The sequence below is a fragment of the Salminus brasiliensis genome, chromosome 5 (assembly GCF_030463535.1).
Source record: "Salminus brasiliensis chromosome 5, fSalBra1.hap2, whole genome shotgun sequence".
In the NCBI taxonomy this organism is placed as follows: domain Eukaryota; kingdom Metazoa; phylum Chordata; class Actinopteri; order Characiformes; family Bryconidae; genus Salminus; species Salminus brasiliensis.
In genome coordinates, this window is record NC_132882.1 from 40992817 (window position 1) to 41012853 (window position 20037).

The 20037-nt window shown below is 42.5% G+C and overlaps 1 protein-coding gene across 1 annotated transcript in view; it reads left to right on the top strand.

Annotated features, from left to right (window-relative positions):
* Positions 1 to 2515: 2515 nt before the first annotated feature.
* cadm4 (cell adhesion molecule 4) overlaps positions 2516 to 20037 on the top strand; it is a 263298-nt gene continuing 245776 nt past the window's right edge. The window contains exon 1 of the mRNA XM_072680423.1: positions 2516 to 2846. Coding sequence (XP_072536524.1) covers positions 2774 to 2846 — 73 coding nt within the window. The 5' untranslated portion in view covers positions 2516 to 2773. The remainder of the gene's footprint in view (positions 2847 to 20037) is intronic.

Sequence of the window (20037 nt, forward strand, 5' to 3'; positions counted from 1 at the left end):
TAAATCTTACTGAAGCAAGCAATCCTACATCCTACAAGCAGTTTTCTTTCAAAGTTTCCTTGTTCTCGTCCAGACCTCAACTTGACTTCCACCGTTCCTGTTAACTGACATTTTTTAATTCACTGCCAACTGAGGAACCGGCTACCTTGAAATACATCACCTTCTTATCTTCCTATAGCCCTTGCTTGGTTTGTATGCCTTTCCTAACAATGACAGTGAACAAGCCATAGCCCTAACAGGCGAATTAAGATATGAGACCTTGGTAAAAGTGCATTGGGAGCATAAATCTCTGGGATGTCCAGACATTTAAATTGTGCTCTTGTCCTTTTTCTTTTCACTCTAACATAAATAAAGAAAACAGTAAATACACAAATCTATTATAAAGCCTGGACATCTTTAACTTCAGGCCCTTTGCCAATCACTTAACCCTCCTGTTGTGTTTGCGTCATGTTAACTAACTTTATGTTCCCAGGCAAAAAGGACCAGCCCATTATAGCTGATCATAAATCTATAATAATACATATGTTATTGTTTCTTGTAAACATTACAGATTTGCTATTTATGGTCTGTAGGTCTCTTTGACCTCATTTCTGAGTGAGAAGAGATTGACTATAACACACACTAATTCCTAAAGACTCATTTCTGTCAAGGTTTTATAAGAATATCTTTTCCAAATCATTTTGTTTATTATTATTATTTATCCGAGTGGCTCATCCCGAGTGGTCTAATGCCCTGTCACTATGGCCGGGGGTCGCGAGTTCGAATCTTGAGCCATGCTCTCTCCAGGTAGGTAGGTGGCGCTCTCTCTCCCCTAATCACTTAATCATCTTAAGCAATGTTGACCAGTACAGGGGTCTGTTGGCTGGGATCCAGTACTTTCCTCTGAGTGTGTTGGCTGCCTTGCAGTTAAAAAAGAGGCGGTGGCTGACTGCATGTATCGGAACAAGATATTCTTCTTGAAGAACAGTCTGGGTTCACCTCCTATTGAATCATTATTTTATATATTTTTATTTATTTATTTTGGCTGGTCATTTCTGACTGGGAACACTGGGAAGGGTGTACAAAAAGGGGAATAAATCGCAATCTCACAATTTAATAAAAATAATCACAATTAATTTTGTGATTAGATGCCTGATGTAGACAACGTTGAACTTTTGCATGCTACCGTATCAGTCTTATAACAACAACAATATATTGTTTAACTGTAAGGGATACAAAGTGCAGGTCAAATACAGGACATGTGCCTTTTAATGCCATTGCCTCTCGGTGCGCTGTTGTTCCCCGCTCCCGCCGAGTGGTGTCGCCAAACACACGCTGTAAATTGCACGCCGTAGTCAGACCACTTTATCTTCCAGCATTAAGAGCTGTGAGTAAAACCCGCTGAAAGCATCAGGTTTATAGCCTGCGACCACCACAAAGGGGGCTGCGAGACGAACCCAGCACTCGTGCAGTGCTTTGTGTACGACGTTTGAGGGAGGTGATCAATTTCATTCAGTTACCATACTGGCAACGTCAGCTATACCCAGCTTATACGCTCGTATGGATTTCCAAGTAATCAATATGCTAAGACCAAGCCTCAATTAACCCATTTGACCCTGTTTGTTTGTTTTATTTATTTATTATGATTTGCGTTCAAGCTTGCTGTCACGCGGTCAAACTGAGAATGTGCAGCGTTTTATTTTTTTATTTATTTATTTTTTTTACCTAAATGAGTTTAAAAAGAGGGCTATAGCCATTTTAAAGCGCACTCCCGCCGTGAATCACATTTATAGCGCATTGATTTTAATTATTTCTAAAAGGGTTGGGTTTTTTTGTTTATCAATCAGGCTGTTCCCTTTAAATTACCCTGCAAGCCACGCCCCCAGCCTCGCTATAGAACCCTCCTCGCCGTATGCGATTGGTTCAGACTCGTTTTTTTAGGACCTTCGTTAATTTTAATTTTTATATTATTTATTTCTATTTTTCATAAAACAAAATAGTTTCAAATGGCGCTTTAACGCACCGTACGCCTGTTTTTTCAAGCGCGTTCCCGCTGTGAATCACGTTTACAGCGCATTGATTTTAATCATTTCTAAAAGGGCTGGGCATGTTGTTCAGCAATCAGGCTTTTCCATTCAAAGTACCGCGCAAGCCACGCCCACATCTCGTTTATGCAAAAATAAACCCTCTTCACCGAATGCGATTGGTGCAAGCTCACGTTTGGACACGCCCCCAGGACGAAAACCTTCGTTAGTTCTCGCCATTTTTTTTTTTTTAAAGCGATAAAGGGAATTTAAATGGAGCTTAAACGGGTTTAAAGCGCAGTGAATTACATTTTTATACCGCATTGATTTCAGTTCTTTTTAAAAGGGTTTTAAAAGGCCGTTTTGTTTAACCGTCAAGCTTTCTCTTTAAATTGCCTCACAAGCCACGCCCACCGCTCGTCTAGGCAGAAATCGAACTCCCTCCTCAAATGCGATTGGTGCAGACTCTTTAGCCCCGCCCCTCCTCGCTAGCAGCTGTTTGGCTCTCTGAAGTAAAGCGAGAGCGAGCGGAGCTTCCAGCAGCCGTTCATTCAGCCCAAGCGGCTCCGTTTTTCGGGGAGGTTATTATGATTTCTTATTACAGCGTTTAGTATGTAATAAAGCCAGCGTTGGAGTTTAAAGGCAACTTCAGGTGTAGGTGAGAGCCTCCGTGCTCGCGTTTCTATATATATTAATATATTTGTACACTTCGACGTCCAGCTCAGCTCGGAGAAAGCGGAATAATCAAGGTGAAAACGGAATAAATCACAATGGCATGGTCGTGGGACTGGAAGTGCTGCGTTCCCTTCTTCGCCCTGCTCCTGTTGTCCTATCTGCACACAGGTAAGGTCTTTTTTGGGTTTGTTTGGATGTGGAAACTTGAGCGTTGGTGGACATGCACCTGCAGCGAAATTAAGGAGTGAGGCACCTGCTATTGTTTTTATCTGTAAATGTGGCTCGCGTTTGTTTTTGAGGGTTTTTTTTAAGCGCTTGAGAGAGAAATAAACACGAATTTGGTCCTAGATACGTTTATTGTTTTAAAGAAATGCTTAAATAATATAATAGGTGAACTATAGACGCTGAAGTTGGCATCGTTTGCGAATTGTCCGTTCCACCTTAAATGGTGCGGCAGTTACATTCTGGCGCCTGAGGCGCCAGAATGTAACTGCCGCACCATTTAAGGTGGAACGGACAATTCGCAAACGATGCCAACTTCAGCTTCGGACCGCTTGCTTTGAGTCCTGGAAGCGATTTTCTTTCTCAATTCCCACGTTAAAATCGTTCCTTCCCAAAAATATTTTAGTTTTCGTCTCGCTTCACCTTTTAAACTCTTACTTCCTTCTTCCAGGTCAATGATCTCTCAAACGTAGCTATATTAGCCTCGTTTCCATCTCTTTCTGTTTCCGTTGCCAGTAGGAATTGATTTTAACACTATATTAAATAAATAAAATGATTAACAAACTAATTCGCGCTTAATTAATTAATTAAATTCATTTTTCCCCTCTAATAACATAACCTGGGATGCTGTACGACTTTCTCCACCTGTTTTCCGCCCCAACGCTGGCTCGCGTTCTCGAAGAATGTCCCGCCTCCTGCTCTGTGATTGGCCAATAGGGCCGGACCTCCTGCGCGGGGATTGGCTTGTTTGTTTGTTTGCCTCCAAGAACTACGAATCAGGGCGGCGGGTGCCTGAATACGGGTGGGAAATGCAACCGCGCTGTACAGTTAGTCGCGTCATTTCATGCTCCCTGTCCCATGGTAAACGCAGCTAAAGGGATTTGTGTTACTGGGATCTGTGTGTGTGTGTGTGTGTGTGTGTGTGTGTGTGTGTGTGTGTGTGTGTGTGTGGAAGCCAGACTGACACACACTCATTACGTCATTTAGCTAGTAATGGCTTGTTAGTGTTATAATAGAGGCACTGTTAGGAAGTGCCTAATGACGAGGCACCCTGGGCTTTTGTTTTCGGGCAGTATTTTGAGTGGTACTTGACTAACATCATAGATCATATAGAATTTAATATAAGGAGTACCTGAATGTATGTATAATTATTTTTATATGCTAGTATTTTTATTTTTAGGACACTAGAGTATCATTGTTTTATTATAATGTGCTATCCATGAGCTCATATGCTAGCTTATATATGATTATATGTATTTTTATTATATGATCTTTATTAAAAGGGTCCCTGACTCTTAATATATAAATTGGCAACTTTAGCAGAATGAAATCTTAACTTTCATTGGTGTCATTTTGAAGCATTTCTATTGGTTTCCATTCATCATAAACTATTGACACAAAGCAGATTTAAATAATGTTGAGAGAGGCCCCTTTATAGGCCCTAAAATATAACCCTGTGGTACTCCATAAATAAAAACTCGCAGTACTTCCCTCTTTAGAATTAATTTTCCCAAGGGTTTAAGGGGTTAATGTATGAACCAGATCAAATAGGTGCAGACCATATATGAAGACTAAGTCCATTTGAATGAAAGTCAGGGTTTCTCTGGTGTCATTGGAACCAGTTAATTTGCATGCAGTTTGCTACTCTGCCCATTCAAAGGGTTTCAGCCAGGACTGCTTTTAGAGTAATTCACAATAACGGGCCAATCAGCCAATCAGAACAAAGCTCATTTAAATAGGATGTTTATCCATCTATGAGACACGTCTGCATGTGTAAAAAGGTACAATATGATCTGCTACCAATATGATCGACCCACTCCTAGTACATGTGGGGAACAGGCATCTGGGCTAACGTCGCCTCCAACCTTGCTGTCGCATCGGGCTGTAATCAGTGTGAGTGCTTGGCCCCCGTCGTCTCTTTTCCCCAATAGTTTTTTTTTTTTTTTTGTACGCTTGTGCCGGGTTGATCTATGGGGTTGAAATATAATTTGCCACATTTTAATAAATGGAGCTCTGCCAGGTCGTGTTGCATCCCTGCGGTTCAGCTCCCAGTGTGTGTTTGTTATGCTTGATGGGTAGTGTGCACCTAGTGTGCGTGTATGTGTGTAAGAGTGTGTGTGTGTGTGTGTGTGTGCGCATGTACAGTTTGGGCGCCTCATTGGTCTGGAGCAGCTGGGGGTGGGTGGTGGTGGGGGGGTGTTGGTTTGGTGATCATAGTCATTAATCTCTCCGGTGACACGAGGTAATGGGGGAAGGGAAGGAAAGAGAGAGAGGGGAGATAGGAGAGGGGAGAAAGAGGAGAGAGGGGAGAGAGAGGGGAAGGATTGCGCCCCGTCATCACGTAAATCAGACGCGACTTTTTGATAGCAGATTTACATGTCTTCATTCACGCCCCTCGGGAGCTGCATGGAAAAACTCATTTGGAGGAGAGGTAGTGATTTGTAGGAGGGGAGGTGAGAGAGAGGATTTGGGGGATGAGAGCAACAGAAAGAAAATTACAGAACAAGGAGGATGAAATAAGACAAATATAGAGAGAAGAAATGAAGATTGAGAGAGAGGACAGAGAGGGAGAGTGGGCACAAGAAAAGGTGGGGAGAGCGCTAGAGAATGAGACAGGCAGTGAGAGAGACAAAGCGTAAGAGGGGGGGAAAGACAGAGAGAGATTGGACAGGAGGAGAGTGAGAGAGAATGAGGATGGGAGCAAGAAAGAGGAAAGAGAGAGATTGAGAAAGAAAGGGGGAGAATTAGAGAGAGAGAGAGAGAGAGAGAGAGAGAGAGAGAGAGAGAGAGAGAGAGAGAGAGATCGGGAATGAGGGAGAAAGAAAAGGAGAGGGGGAGAGAGAGATTGAGAATGAGGGAGAAAGAAAAGGAGAGGGAAAGAGAGAGAGAGAGATCGGGAATGAGGGAGAAAGAAAAGGAGAGAGAAAGATCGGGAATGAGAGAGAGAGATCGGGAATGAGGGAGAAAGACCAGGAGAGGGGGAGAGAGAGAGATCGGGAATGAGGGAGAAAGACCAGGAGAGGGAGAGAGAGAGAGATCGGGAATGAGGGAGAAAGACCAGGAGAGAGGGGGGGAGAGAGAGAGAGATCGGGAATGAGGGAGAAAGAAAAGGAGAGAATGAGGGAGGCAGTGAGAGAGACAAAGTGTGTGTGAGAGAGAGAGAGAGAGAGAGAGAGAGAGAGAGATTGGGAACAGGGGGAAAAGAATGTCAGAGTGAATGAGAACAGGAGCAAGAAAGAGGAAAGCGAGATGGAGAAAGAAAGGGGGAGAAAAGAGAGACTGGCAAAGAGGCAAGTGAAGTGGAGGCAGTGAGAGAAAAAGCACAAGCAGTTGGAGGACAGAGAGAGAGAGAGAGAGACTCAGAGACTGAGAAAGTAAAGTGAGAGAGAATGGGAGCTAGAAAAAGGGGAAAAGATGAATCAAGAGAGGAATGCGAGGGAAAGAGGAGAGAGAGAGAGAGAGAGAGAGAGAGAGAGAGAGATTAAAAACTGGGAGAGGAAGAATGATGGAAAAGGAGAGGAAAGCTGAGGGAGTGTGAAAGAAAAGAGAGCAAATGAAAGAAGAGAGAACGTAAGGGAGACTGGGAGAAGGAGAGAGGGGGGGAGAGGATAGAAAGAGAGAGAGAAAGGTGGGTAGATGGAGAGGGATAAAGAGAGAAATGGAAAATGAGAGAAAAAGCAAGAGGTGGTGAGATTGGGGGGAGCGAGCGAGAGAAAGAGAGATGAAAGCAAATAAAAGACAGAGAGTAAATAAGTGAATGAGGCAGAGACCGTACGAGAGAGAGAGAGAGGAGGTAGCAGCAAGTGGGAGAAAGAGAATGAAAAAGGGGGTAAGAGAGGGAAGGATAATGAGAGAATGTGAGGGGGAGAGAGAGGATGGGAGACGAAAATGAAAGCTGGGGAGAGAGGAAGAGACAAGAGACACAAATGGGAAGAGTGTAAGGAGGAGAAAGAAAGAGGGGAGAAGAGGATAAATGGAGGGGGGTAGAGAATGAGGGAACGAGAGACACACAGAGCGAGCGAGCGAGAATAAGAGAGTGAGAGAGGGGAAGCGAGGCAGATGAAGAGGTGGTGGAGAGATAAAGCGAGAGAAAGGAAGAAAGAAGGGTGTGTTACCTGCCTACATACAACAGCTTTAAAAGGGAAAGGGAAATGAAGGATGGAGATGATGGAGAATGAAATAAGAGGGGTGAGAGACACAAAGAGAGAGAGAGAGAGAGAGAGGCATAAAGAGAGATGGAATAATTTGGGCAGAGAGAGACGAAGGTGTCTGGATAATGAAGCTGCAGGAAAACGCTTGATCTCAGAACAAATGAAGAGCGAAGATGCAGCAGAGATGGACGAGGCTGAAGGAGGAAAGAAGGTGAAGGAGGAGAGGAGGATTCGTGTGTGTGTGTGTGTGTGTGTGTGTGTGTGTGTGTGTGTGTGTGTGTGTGTGTGTGTGTGTGTGCACACATACCTGACAACCGATTCACACGGCTTAGCAAGCTTTGTGTCCCCTCAAGCTCAGGCCAGTGGAAACATGTTGTGCACACCATCTGAGACCAGTAACCCTCTCGTGCACTGTTACGCACATGCACACAAAGCACTGTGGTGGTCCCCGCTTTCGGCCCTGCCCCTGTCGTTACTTAAGCGCTCATTGACCTCATCGCAGTCGGTTTATTTGGCGTAGAGCAACATCAGAGTCACTAGTCTGAATCTGTTTCCATCATTCGCTTGGTTTTCATTGGTTGGTTTATTGATTTATGCGGCGGTTTTAGCTGAAAGGTCGCCGAAGTCAAATGTGAAACAGGTAATAATGCTCTGGTGTTGAAGTTTTCCTAGGACCATTAGTAAAAATGGGTTCTCACCAGCAGCAAACTCAACCAGGGACACTGTTCAGCTACTTGGTGCACTCCTGAGTACAAGTGGAGCGTTCACACCTGTCAAAATAAACCGAATTAAAAGACCTGATTGATCCACACTGAACAAGGTAGATGCGAAAGTGACTGTAGCATGAGAAAAACACGCAAATAGAAAAATAAAACAAATATATTAACATTTATACTCCAGAAACTATTTAGCAACATCCTAGCAACCGTTTAGGATGACATTAGCTGAGGACTAGCAACATATTGGCATATTAAAACTACTGTATTACAAAATAAAAAGATTCTTAAAATATATTATATTTTTATTATTATTATTAATAGTTCAATCGTCGAGGTATCCCTCCTCCCAGAAACACTCCTGGTAGGTGAATTTGGCTTTGCTAAATTGCCCTTAGCTGCGAGTGTGTGAGTGAACGTGTGTGTCCTGTCTAGAGGATAGTCCTGCCTTAGGCTCTGGACTGAACACCCTGACCATTCAGCCAGCATGCTCGTGTGGAGCTCACATGGTTAGAACGTGGGCTGGGTGGGTTCCAGGTGGGCATGGCCTCTAAGTGGGTTTGTACAGATGTTTTTACTGGGTCCCAGTTGACCTTTCCAAGTGGGCCCCATTGTTACAGACCCCACCTTAATCTCACATATGGGCCCTCGTACAGTGTACAGCCCAGACGGGACCCATGTTTAACCCCTCCTGGTCCCATCACTGACCCTGGTGGCCATCCAAATGTGGGGCCAATGTGGAACCCGATGACTAAACGTTCTGGTTTCCAGTTGGGCTAGCCATACAAGCCCCTCATGGGCGCGTTAGGCATGGGCTGGGCAGGCAGGAAAGAATTCTAAAAGCCTCTATTATCAGTTTTCTCATGTTTTAAAACCCATAAATTTGGAAAATTGGAGAATTTTAAAATCAAACAGCCCCCAAATATGAGGGGGTCCTAATAAACTGGCCATGTTTTGTATCTTTTTGGATTTATTACGCTATCCTAACAGCAGGAACCCACAAACCCACTTATCTGCCTACGTATTCCTACATTGAAATGCATTAAGGTGCATTAAAGACCCTATCTTTGTTAGCATGTTAGCCTAGCTTCTCCTGTTCTAAACTAATCAAGCCATTCCAAAACATGCCTTGGCCGATCAGCTGCATCTGGGGTAAATGATCAGCCCTCCCTCCTTCCCTTTCTGCTTACTGAAGCTAATTCCTTCTGGACCACCGTCTCGCAGATGGAGGTTGGAGCCTTAAAGAGTGGGATTTTCCTTGTTCTAACTCTCTTATGTGCCGCCGAAAGTACTGTTTATACTCGACACTTTGTTCTGTAGCGCCTTTTCAACGTAAGCCAGGGTTCATCCTTTGATCCCAACCCATGGGTGTGTAATTCTCCCAGTAAAATAAAGATGTTGACATTTAATTAAAATAAGTGAAAGCACCTCCTAGCGCCGCATTCGGAAATGGGAGCCAACCCGAAATCCTCCGGCGAGAGCTCCGTCTCGGAGCCTTTTGTTAGATTAACTTTTGCGGCTTTAGCCCGAATCGAGGCCGGGCCGATCGGAGAGCGCTGCCTAGGACGCGTGCTTCCGGGAAGACATTAAAGCGCCTCGGTTCTCCTGTTTTCTCTAATCATCGCAGTAGATTACACATTACAGCGCAGCACTAAAAAACAACATTCATGTTATGATCTCGGAGACCGCTGCGACGCCTCAGAACAAAGGGAAGTGTGAGTAGGCTCCACATTGTAGTCTTACTGAGACTGCCTTTCTGCTGTGAAGAACATGATGGCTGGTCCATAAGCTGTGAACACGTTTAATTGCATCCGCGCCTTCAAGTCACACTTTAAAAGTGGAGATAAAGAGAGCGAGAGAGAGCGAGACGCAGTCTAATGTGTGCTCATCCATTTGCGTTCATGCTTTATGACTCCATTAGGCCGTGTTTGGGGCAGGTGATGTGGCCTGTCATTGAAACTGTGTTTGTGCTGTTGGTTAGGCTGTGCTTGGCTGATTAGCCACTTTTCTGACTCTTCTGCTAATCGGACTTGGACATTAGGCTTGATTCGCTGCATCTGTCTTGACATAGCCTTTATTCACGTTCTCTGAATTTGGACATTTATCCTCGATCCATATTCTCAGAATTTTGGACATTAGCTTTGATTAATGTGGTCTGAATTTGGACATTATCCTTGATTCACGTATTCTAAATTATCCTCTATCAATATCCTCTAAATTTGGACATTAGGCTTAATTGACAATCTCAGAATTTGGACATTAGCCTTAACCCATATTCTCAGAATTTGGACATTAGCCTTAACCCATATTCTCAGAATTTGGACATTAGCCTTAACCCATATTCTCAGAATTTGGACATTCGCCTTAATTCACATAGTCTAAATTTGGACATTATCCTCAATCCAATATTCTCAGAATTTGGACGTGACCCTTGATTCTAGAAATGAATACTTCACTTCTTCTGTATGGTTTTGATTCAGCTTCAGAATCTTTACTGCTGGTGCCAGGTCAGCAATCTAGTGCAGTTCTCCAAGTGAATGCTAACACTTTTTCACATCCTCTTTTGAAGAACATGTAATAGACATTAGTTGTCTTGGCCGAACTACATCAAAAACATCTTTGGTCTATGTTAAGCTTTTTGTTGTGTTTGTTGAAAACGGGCCGTGAACAGTCCTCTAATCTAAACCTCGCTTGTCAAGATGACCACAAACATTTTTCTCCACCGAGAAATTTCCACAGCGCTTCAGAAGGCCCCACGTTTGTCAGACTCAAATAGATTATTCAAAGTGCTTTTTGTGCTCATTCAGAAGTGTTGTCTAATTCCCTGTTTAATGTGAACTGGAATTGAGATTGCTGCGTGCCGCCTGCGCCGAGCTCCAGCTATTGATAAGTTAACTTCCAACTTTCAGCCGCCTGAAAGCGGAACTCCCTCGTGTAATTCAGCTCTCGTTCTTCTCCTCCCCTTCCTCCCCGGAGAGCAGCGAGAGTGGCAGATCTAGCGCTTCTCCGTACCTGCCTTTTCCATCTCCTCAGTCTCGTCTCAGCAGGTCTCACGGCTCCCGAAGCTTGCATGGCGTCTCGCTAACTCGGCGCATTCAGATTTTTGGGGGTACTAAAGAAAATTACAAGGCCTAGACAGAAATGACATTTTGGAGCAGACACAAAAGCTATAGCTGGAATTTTGAGACGTGGTGATGGAGAAGAGGATTTGCTTTTCGTTTTTAATGGAAAACTTGGTCCAGCGTTTTTCTTTTTGTTTGTTTTTTATTTGTTTATTTATTTATTTTTAGCAGCCTAATCGATTTCTGCCACATGTGTAAAATATTGCCAATTAACACCAGTTTACATATTCCTTTTCCCCTGGTAAGTAAATTTTATTATATATATATAATTTATTTATTTTTTTATTTTTTTTTGGTTAGTTAGGGCTTGGTGATATGGAAAAAAACATTTTTATGATATGTTTTTTGTCATATTTGTCATGCAGACAAAATTCATATGGTTGCAGATTAAAAAAAAAAAAATACTCTCCCAATACAAAGTCCCAATTTCTTTTCCCCATTTTAGAAAAACATATGATATGCAACACAATCATGCAAAGAAGGGGGTAGCTACATGGTGTGCCCAGGGACTGTGGACAGTTGTGGTCCAAAAGTTGTATACCTTAGGACATTCCCAATACATAAACAAAAAGATTTACCGTATTTGTCATCAGGCCGAAAGGTGCATAAAGGAGAAGGGGGTGAAATAATATTATAATATAATTATAATATTCACAGAACATTATATATTTTTATTGTCATTTTCTTGGGATAGCAAATTAACATTCTTAAAATCTCCAAGGTTTTTTCCTGAGACAACAGAAAAATTCTTGGAATTTGGAAGACTTTTCCTGAGGGCAGAATACTTGAGATCTGTAAGATTGTTCTAGATTACGTAGCAATTTTCTTGAGATCTTAATGACAGTTTGCCTGAGATACAAGAACGGTTTTCTTAAGATCTCGAAAGCCGTTTCCCCTAATTAAAACAGCAGAAAATACACAAGCGTCTGAAGGAAAATCTGCTGTAGTCAAGGCAGATATTACAGCAAGTTTTCATGTTCCACTGTCAGATAGGTTCAATAGGTCCACACTGCAGACTCTGAACTGTTCTATTACTTTCTGAGAAGGCTCCTCATTGCCAGATTGGGAAGCATATTTGTTGATGATGCCCAGTGGTAAAAACAAAGCATCAGAATCACTTGATCAGGCTTGAAATAGCCGAAACCCAAGTCCCCAATACACGATTTCAGATTTACAGCCTAATTTCGAAATAAAGTCTCAGTGATGGACTCCGCTTTCCAGACGTTACAGATGCGACAGCTGGAGATTAGGTTGAAAAAAAGTTTATAATCCTTGGTACTAATGTGGAAGTAATAATAGAGTGACATTATGCATGTATATGCTTATAAGTTTACTAACCGTAGTGTAAAGATTTGTAGTTTTGTAGTTTAGTTGTGGTGTTTCTCATATCCGAAAGACTGCAGAACTCAGGCTAAGAGAAGAGTGGAGAATGTGGGAGAATAAGAGCAGCAGTGGAGAGAGCGGATTGTTCAGGTTAAGAGGCTATTGGTGTTGAGAGGCCTGAATGCCACTGAGGTGGACATTCCTGTCTGTGTTTCCATGACTGTGTGAACTCAAAGAGCATGTTTAACACCGTCTGCCACCTTTACATACACTCCCACCGCATACACACATGTTTGTCTTCCCATCTTTGTGGGATCCTTTCACTGACGCCTGTATAAATGTAGGTAGAGATGACTGTGTATTTCAGGTGTATTAAGCATACGGTGCATCACGTTTTTATTTTATAATGTTTTTAATGTTGCCGGTATTGCAAAAGAACTTTGTCTGATGTGTCAACGTTCTGTTGTAGTACAAAATCTAGTACATTTCATTGTATTGTATACATGTGTTGCTGTCTTTTCTGCGTCCTTGTGGTGTAGCATGTAGCTGGCTTCCTGAAGATGGTGTAGCCAGTACTAAAGCAAACATGCTATGCTGCGCCGCACGGCTCATGTAAGACGCTGCAGTGACCTCAACCAGCCCATCGTGTTTCATTCCGAGGCAAACAAACAGGGTTGTAAAATCACACACAAGCTTTTGTCCCCCCCCCAAGCAAAGTCGCATACTCTCTATTCATAAAACACTCAATGAATGCATTCTTTGGCACCTTTCTTTCTCCAGCATCCAAAAGGAATGGATGCTCCTCCGCCACGAGGAAATCCTACGATGCCACGATGCACGGCCATTCATACACCCGTTCACCTAACCGCTGTCTCCGTCTCCTCTCCTCTCCTCTCCTTTCTGAAGGACTCTTTTGCAGTCTCGATGGCCGCAGGCGGGTTCAGGTCTCGGGCTAGAGCGGTAATTATTCGAGCAGGATGAGCGCTGGAGCCCTCGCCAGGCTTGATTAAATGAAGGAGCCATTAGAAACATGCCGAGGCCCGCGCACCAGCTGAAGGGGTTCTGAAAGGTTGTGAGGTCCTTGAGTGGGAGGCCTAATGCCACCGCCGGCTTCTCGTTGTACAGAGAGAGCGAGGAGTGACAACGAGGGCTGTTTGGAGGAGAAGAAGATGAAAGGGAGGTGGTTTTACTTGTAGGGGAGGAGGCAAAGCCTGTTTGGAGTCAGGCTGGAAGAGGAGCTGGGCCAAAATTCCCTCGATTTGCTCAGCGTCCCTCAATTGCAGTCCATCAGCTTGTTGCAAGTTTGGTTCGCTGCTTATGCTGTTTTGTGCTGGAGCTGCTAAGGTAATAGATGGTTAGATAACAGCGACCAATTAGCACTGTGCTAACCGCATGTCACGAGTTATGATTGTAGGCTTCTAAAGGGTTGGTTTAAGTATTTCTAGAGCTGCTGATTTCTCAGCACCGCAGTCTCTAGTAATAAAGTATTAAAATGAACGCATCCAGTGAGTGACAATTCTGCAGACGGAAACGCCTTCTTGATGTGGGAGGTGAGTTAGCAGAGTGGTTGGACTCCGATAACCACCCTGTACAACCTGTAGGAGTCATGTGTTAAGTTCTTAAGCTTCTAGTGGGGGGGGGCATTGCTTGTGCTAGAGGGAGTCATGAACTATGAGCTATAATTTGAGAACTATAATTTGCAGTACTGCAGGTAGTGTATGCTAGAATAATGTGATACAGCCTATTACTATTAATATTATTAATAAAAAAAAGTATTGTGAGGTTCTATGGAGTTTTATCTTGTGAACGTGTCTAATTACATCCATCTGTTAAAGCCCCTGGGAAGCTAAATCTGAGTTTTCTTTCTAATTAAGCTAATCTGGCAACAAGTATGTCTTATGAATATGTTCCCAAACTCCATTAATAAATGTCTGCTGTATTTCTCCAGTATTGCTCTCCCCTGGATGTAGAAATGGTGGTCCGAAAAGTGGGTCAGATTTACGCCCGCTTATCCCTGATCAATAACAAGGCTAACATGGCTCCGCCCTCTCTTCGAGTCCTTCTGGCACCCAGCACCCAGCAGAAAGGAGGTCCCGATGCCGCACTATAGTCAGAGACATCCATGTACCCCACTGCAGCCGCTCCTCCAGTTGCAGCTGAAGCTTGTGTCTGTGTATGAGCTGGTAACTCGAAAGGTTCCAGATATCACAACCTTGGTAAACCCTAAAAATCTGTGTAATCACAACCACAGTTTAAAGCAAAAAGCTAAAAAGCACAACTTCATTCATTAGACATTTAAGACCATGCCCAGACCGTTCTCAGAGAGGTCTAATGAGAGCGTTTTGGGCATTCATTTGGACATTATATACCGAAATGTGTTTCCAGGGGCTTTAAAAGAGTTCTTCCTTAGAAGAGGCGATGTTTCTATATTCCACTGGTCCCTTGCCTGGTGAACGGGTTGTTCGGATTATTGGTGACAAAAAAAATATTATTTTTAATAATATCATTTTGATTATTTCCAGGAACAATGTTTGCAGCTGTGGAAGTTATTCGCCAATAAAAAAAAAAGACCGCTCTACTTGACAGAACTGCTCGGAACAAGTACAAATGTCTAGAAATCCGTCTCATAATCTGATAATGTCCTTACAGCCGTCTGATAATGAGGGATATTAGCTGAGTAGACTCGATTTGTAAGCTGATTTCTCTTGCTAAGACATCATTGTTTGCAGTGCAGTCAGAGTAACACATTCTCTCCTTTGTGTTTGAACATGTTTTAACGCAGCACTGCCGAGGCAGAGCATGCAAAGGCGGGAAAGAGAAAGCGAGAGAGAGCGCGAGGAAAGGCACAGCCCAGTGGGCTGAGAATGAGAGATGTGCAGGACTCTCTCTCACACACACACACACACACACACACACACACACACACACACACACACACACACACACATACATACATACATACATACATACAAGTGTGTACCGGGCTGTAGAAAAGCAGAAAAGGAGGCCAAAGAGGAGTGAAGGGTGAGGAATCCCGCATACGGAGAAGAAAGACCAGCAGTGGTAACAGAGATGGCCTGAATGAGAGAGGGGAGGTAGAGAGGTGGTGGATGGAGAAGACAAATGGCGACAGTGGTGGAGAGTGGGCAGTGTGTAGGTGAGCAGCGAAAACAACAGAAACATGGCAGCGGCACAAAGAGAGCAGATGATCAATGGGGGCATTTTTTTTTTTTTTTTCTTGTTTTCAGCCGCCCACCCTCCTCTGAATCTGTCGCAGCGAGTGTTTGGTCAGCGAGGGGGAAAAAAAAACAATCTCGCGCGCGCGCACACACACACACACACACATACAGTGACAAGAACACTTATACTTCTTGACGAAGTGCCCACTCAAGACCTCAGTAGCGTGTCTGTGTAAATGAGAGCTGTTGCACTGATCTGCCCCGGCCTGCAGGCAGCAGGAGGACAGCCGTTAAGAAAAGCTGCATAGGAACATAAGGGTGTGTGTGTGGGGGGGGGGGGATGCATCGGTCAGATAGTACAGATTTCGTTTTATTTCTGGGGCTTAAACGTAAAGGTCACCTAAAACAGATGCCCAGTCTGCTTCTGGAAGGTCATTCTGCAATGTGCAAGACTTGTTCTATTGGAATAAGCAGTTTCTTGAATTGTATGAGACACTACCATTCAAAATTCACATTCAGTTTCTTTGCTATTTTAGATGCAACACTAATACAGTGTAGATTTTTGTAGAATATTGTATGTATTGTATACCATTTTTGGTATATGATATGATTTAATTTTTAATGCACTTTGGGAACAGTTATTAGCACTACTTCTTTCCAGATATTACATTTGATAGAGTGGATTTCAGTTTTAGTAACAGTTTAATTAGAATCTCAGATTACAGATATTTGTTTAATTAGAACATTATTCTTTATGAATTTTATTGCAGCTTCGTTCAGAATATGGATTTATTTATTTATTTACTAAATTCTGGATGTTAATTTTATTAGAACTTCATTCCAGAAGTTATCCTTTTTTAAAAACACCTTTCTGGATATTTATTTTATTAAAACTTTATTCTTGGTGTCAGTTTTATTAGAACTTTATCTTATATATTAAGTTTATTGGGACCTCATTTTCTTTAGAAATTCATTTTAGATATAAAGGTTATTAGAATGTTACTTGTGGTGTTAATTATTTGAACTTTCTTCTGTACTTTTGTACTTCTGTAAATTTTATTAGAACTTTATTCTAAATGGTAATTTATTGAAACTTTATTTTGGATTATTCTGGATATTAAACTACATTTTTCCAGATATTATTTTTCATTATTTAATTCTGGAAAGAAATTTGATATTAATGTTGTTGTTGTTGTTGTTGCTGTCAGTCCTCAATTATTACTTCATCAGACATTTTAGTCTATATTTCTATGATCTAGTGAAACAAAGAGAACGCTGTTATTATTGCGAGTTCGAATCCCAGGGTACAGCCTACTAATCATTTGCTGTGAATTTGCACAGCGCTCATATTCGAGTCATTTTAAACAAGTGTCTGCAACTTTGTTACTGTATTCAGGAGGGATGTAAAGGTATGTGTATTCGTCCCGTCCTGAAGCGTAATGTTGGGCGAGCGACGCCTGAACAGCTGCCCAGGATATCTTAAGCAGTCCAACCAAGAAAAGGCAGTTTCGCTTACTGACTGACTGGCAAACCTTTTTTTTGCCTAGAAAAGACATGTTCTCGTCTTTACGGTCTGAGGACTACATTGTGCTGGCAAGGGCCTGTTTTGCTGAGAGGAGATGTAATCTTAGGTAAGCTGAGGTTGGGTCTCCTTGCTAGAGTTATTATTTTGAAGGGAACTAGTGTGAAGACATACTGTGATTCCAAACTTTCGGCAGTGTAAAGACTTCTCCAGAATCCTTGTGAAGCCAGAGATTGACCCCTCATGCGCTTTGACGCACAAACAATGGCACCACCTCTCTTGACAAAGTGCCCACTCAAATCAAAAGACTGCAGGAGAATGGCCATCTGAAAAAAAACATTAATCACCTTTTAAGCTGCTCTCCGTCACGATTCTGAAGCTGCTTCCCTCAGGTCCAGGGTCATCGGAGCCGAAGAAAGCCTTCAGATCTTAACAGCGCATCATCAAACAGTGCACAAAAAGGACAGTGATAATGACTGTCTCAGGATAGCTGAAAGTAATCTGCTAACTGGACTACCGTCTGGCAGCAAAAGCTGCAGGAGTACGACTTGTTTCTGTTAATTATATCAGTTCATCTGTCGACTATCATTCAGGATAGGCCTATTAGTCAAATGTTACATCACAAGCCTTTGTATTAGTGTTCGATACTGAACTGAGACCCTGACTTGTATGGCGCTTGTGGCGCTTTAAGCTAAACCCAGGGGAGGCTGTTGGCGGGCTGAGGGTGGGAAATGTCTATCCAAATGTATAATTTAGCCGTTTTTTGCATTTCAGTGCAGTTCAGTGCTCAGCTACCAGGGTGCAGGTTTGCTTTTAGCTTGCTGGCGAAGCTAGTATGGCCTAGTAGCTGTAGTTTCACTGCTATCTTTTAGATCTTTGAGACACCCAGGCTTTATTTGAGATAGCACAGGCCCTTTGCATCCCATAAAAAGCTGCTATGGATGTCTTTTCATGGTTTAATTAAAAGGACGGGGTCCTGGTAATTCCGAACAAATGCTTAGTGTCTGTTTTCACTTCAGCTAGCATTACTAGCCTACTTGCATTGTATGCCATTTCACCGTACTAGGTCCCTTTAGCTCCGAAATAGCTATAGAGTTTAGAGAATAGCTGAAGAGTTAAACTCTAAAATTCACTAACTGACTAACTAAAATCTCTTTATAAGTAGAGTAAAAAATGAACTTTGACCTCCTTGTTTGTTAGTGTCTTTAAGTTGTCATATTAAGTCATCAACTGTCCCACCACCTCGCAACCAATACACCCTGAGTGTACCTAGCCCTGATGCACTGGCAAGGCCAGTTGTGCTCCCTCAGGCTCCGGCTGCTGATGGCAGGCAGCATGCTGCTGTGTTAGGCCATTGTAACTTTGCCTGATGTACAACCCCCTTTTTGTTTTGTGCTAATTATGACAAGTCTAATACTTTTAAAGCCTTGGAAGCTTTGTAAACTTTTAAAAACTTATTTCAGCCGCCATTCTTTTATTTTTTATTTTTTTAAAGAAGTAGCTCTAAATGGATCTGACCCACGTCTAGAGGCAGAAATGATTGACCTCATGCAGCCATTGTGTACTATTAATTAGGGTTCTGTTTGAACTGAAAAGTGTTAGATTCAAAGCTTAAAATCATTAACAACAATAAAATGTATTATAATAAATAGTAATCAAGTGATGCATCGGCTTAAAATATTAATGATATCAATTATCTGTGTCAATCATTGATGGCGTCGACTAACAGCAGCAGCCCAAATACAATCTGCAGTTTGTTCATTTATCTATGCTGCAAAAAACCCACTGAAGCCATACTGCCCCCTACTCATCCTACAGTGTATTGCATTCTATCAGAACGACCATTAAACGTATAATTCGATGTTGCATCTTGATGCATGTCTTTGTTTGCTAGGGGGTATTTAGGGTACTTAGACTCGCACTGATGTCAAAAAAACTGTCAACTTTTTAAAAATAATACATTTTAATAAAAAAACAATGCTGTTAATTTCTGGTACATGTTAAATTTGATATGTGATCCCCTCACTGGCCACTATGTCCACCTACTTCATGGGTCTTCTATATATATATATATATATATATATATATATATATATGTATGTGTATATATATATATATATATATATATATATATATATATATATATATATATATATGTGTGTACCATTACAGATCAGAATTGCCTCTGGCCTCGTTCTTCATATTTCAGTATCTGAGCAATATCTGATGTCCAGATATCTTTCTGGGCGATGGACCATTCTCAGTGACGCTGACATGGTGTCAGTGCTAGGCTGAGCAATGGTCCACCCCCAGCAATGGTCAGAAAATGACCGTTGACAAGGGACGAGTGCCTACCCCCCCTCCCCCCAACCCACCCCACCATGCCAACACAGTGCCTACTCTTTTCCAGCATGCCAACACATACAAACAATAACTCCAGGATTAAGAGTGAGGCTTTGATCTTGCAGAATTATCAAGCTGTGAATAAATCTTCATTAACAGTAATTAATTTACCTCATTGAAAAACAAACATCAAAAAGTTGCAAATAAATCCTCAATTAAAGCTCCCCTAGCACGAGTAAAGGGGTTGGGGGGGGGGGTAGTGGAGCAAGCGCTGGCGGGAATCCACAGCTATGTTTGACGTGATTTGGATCTCTCTTGTTACTGGCGGAGAAGAAAAAAGGAGAATGGTAAGGTCACAGTGTTGTTCCAGGAGGCTGGCGTGTCCACTCCAGGGCCTTACGGGACAAGATTACTTTCCATAACAATGGATTATTTCTCCGAGATTGCTTCGGTTCAAGAAATGGCGGTCGTTCCAAAGCAGAGACGTCCCAGACGACTGACCTTGACGTTTGGCGATTGCAGGAAATTGTCTCCAAGGAACCTTTAGCCAAAAAAGGCGAATAGAAAGAAGGAGTTTGAGATAATAAGCAGAATAGACTCAGCCTAAGTGAATACAGCACTGTGCGTCTGGTCTGGAGATTGGAGACCTTGTTTAGTTTATTATTCTTTTTTTTCTCCCCTTTACCTCTGAGACCAAACCTGAAGCATGTAGCAATCTCAGAGTTCATCAGAGAAATAATATTATCATCCTTTACAGAGAGACTGCCTGACTCTGCCCATA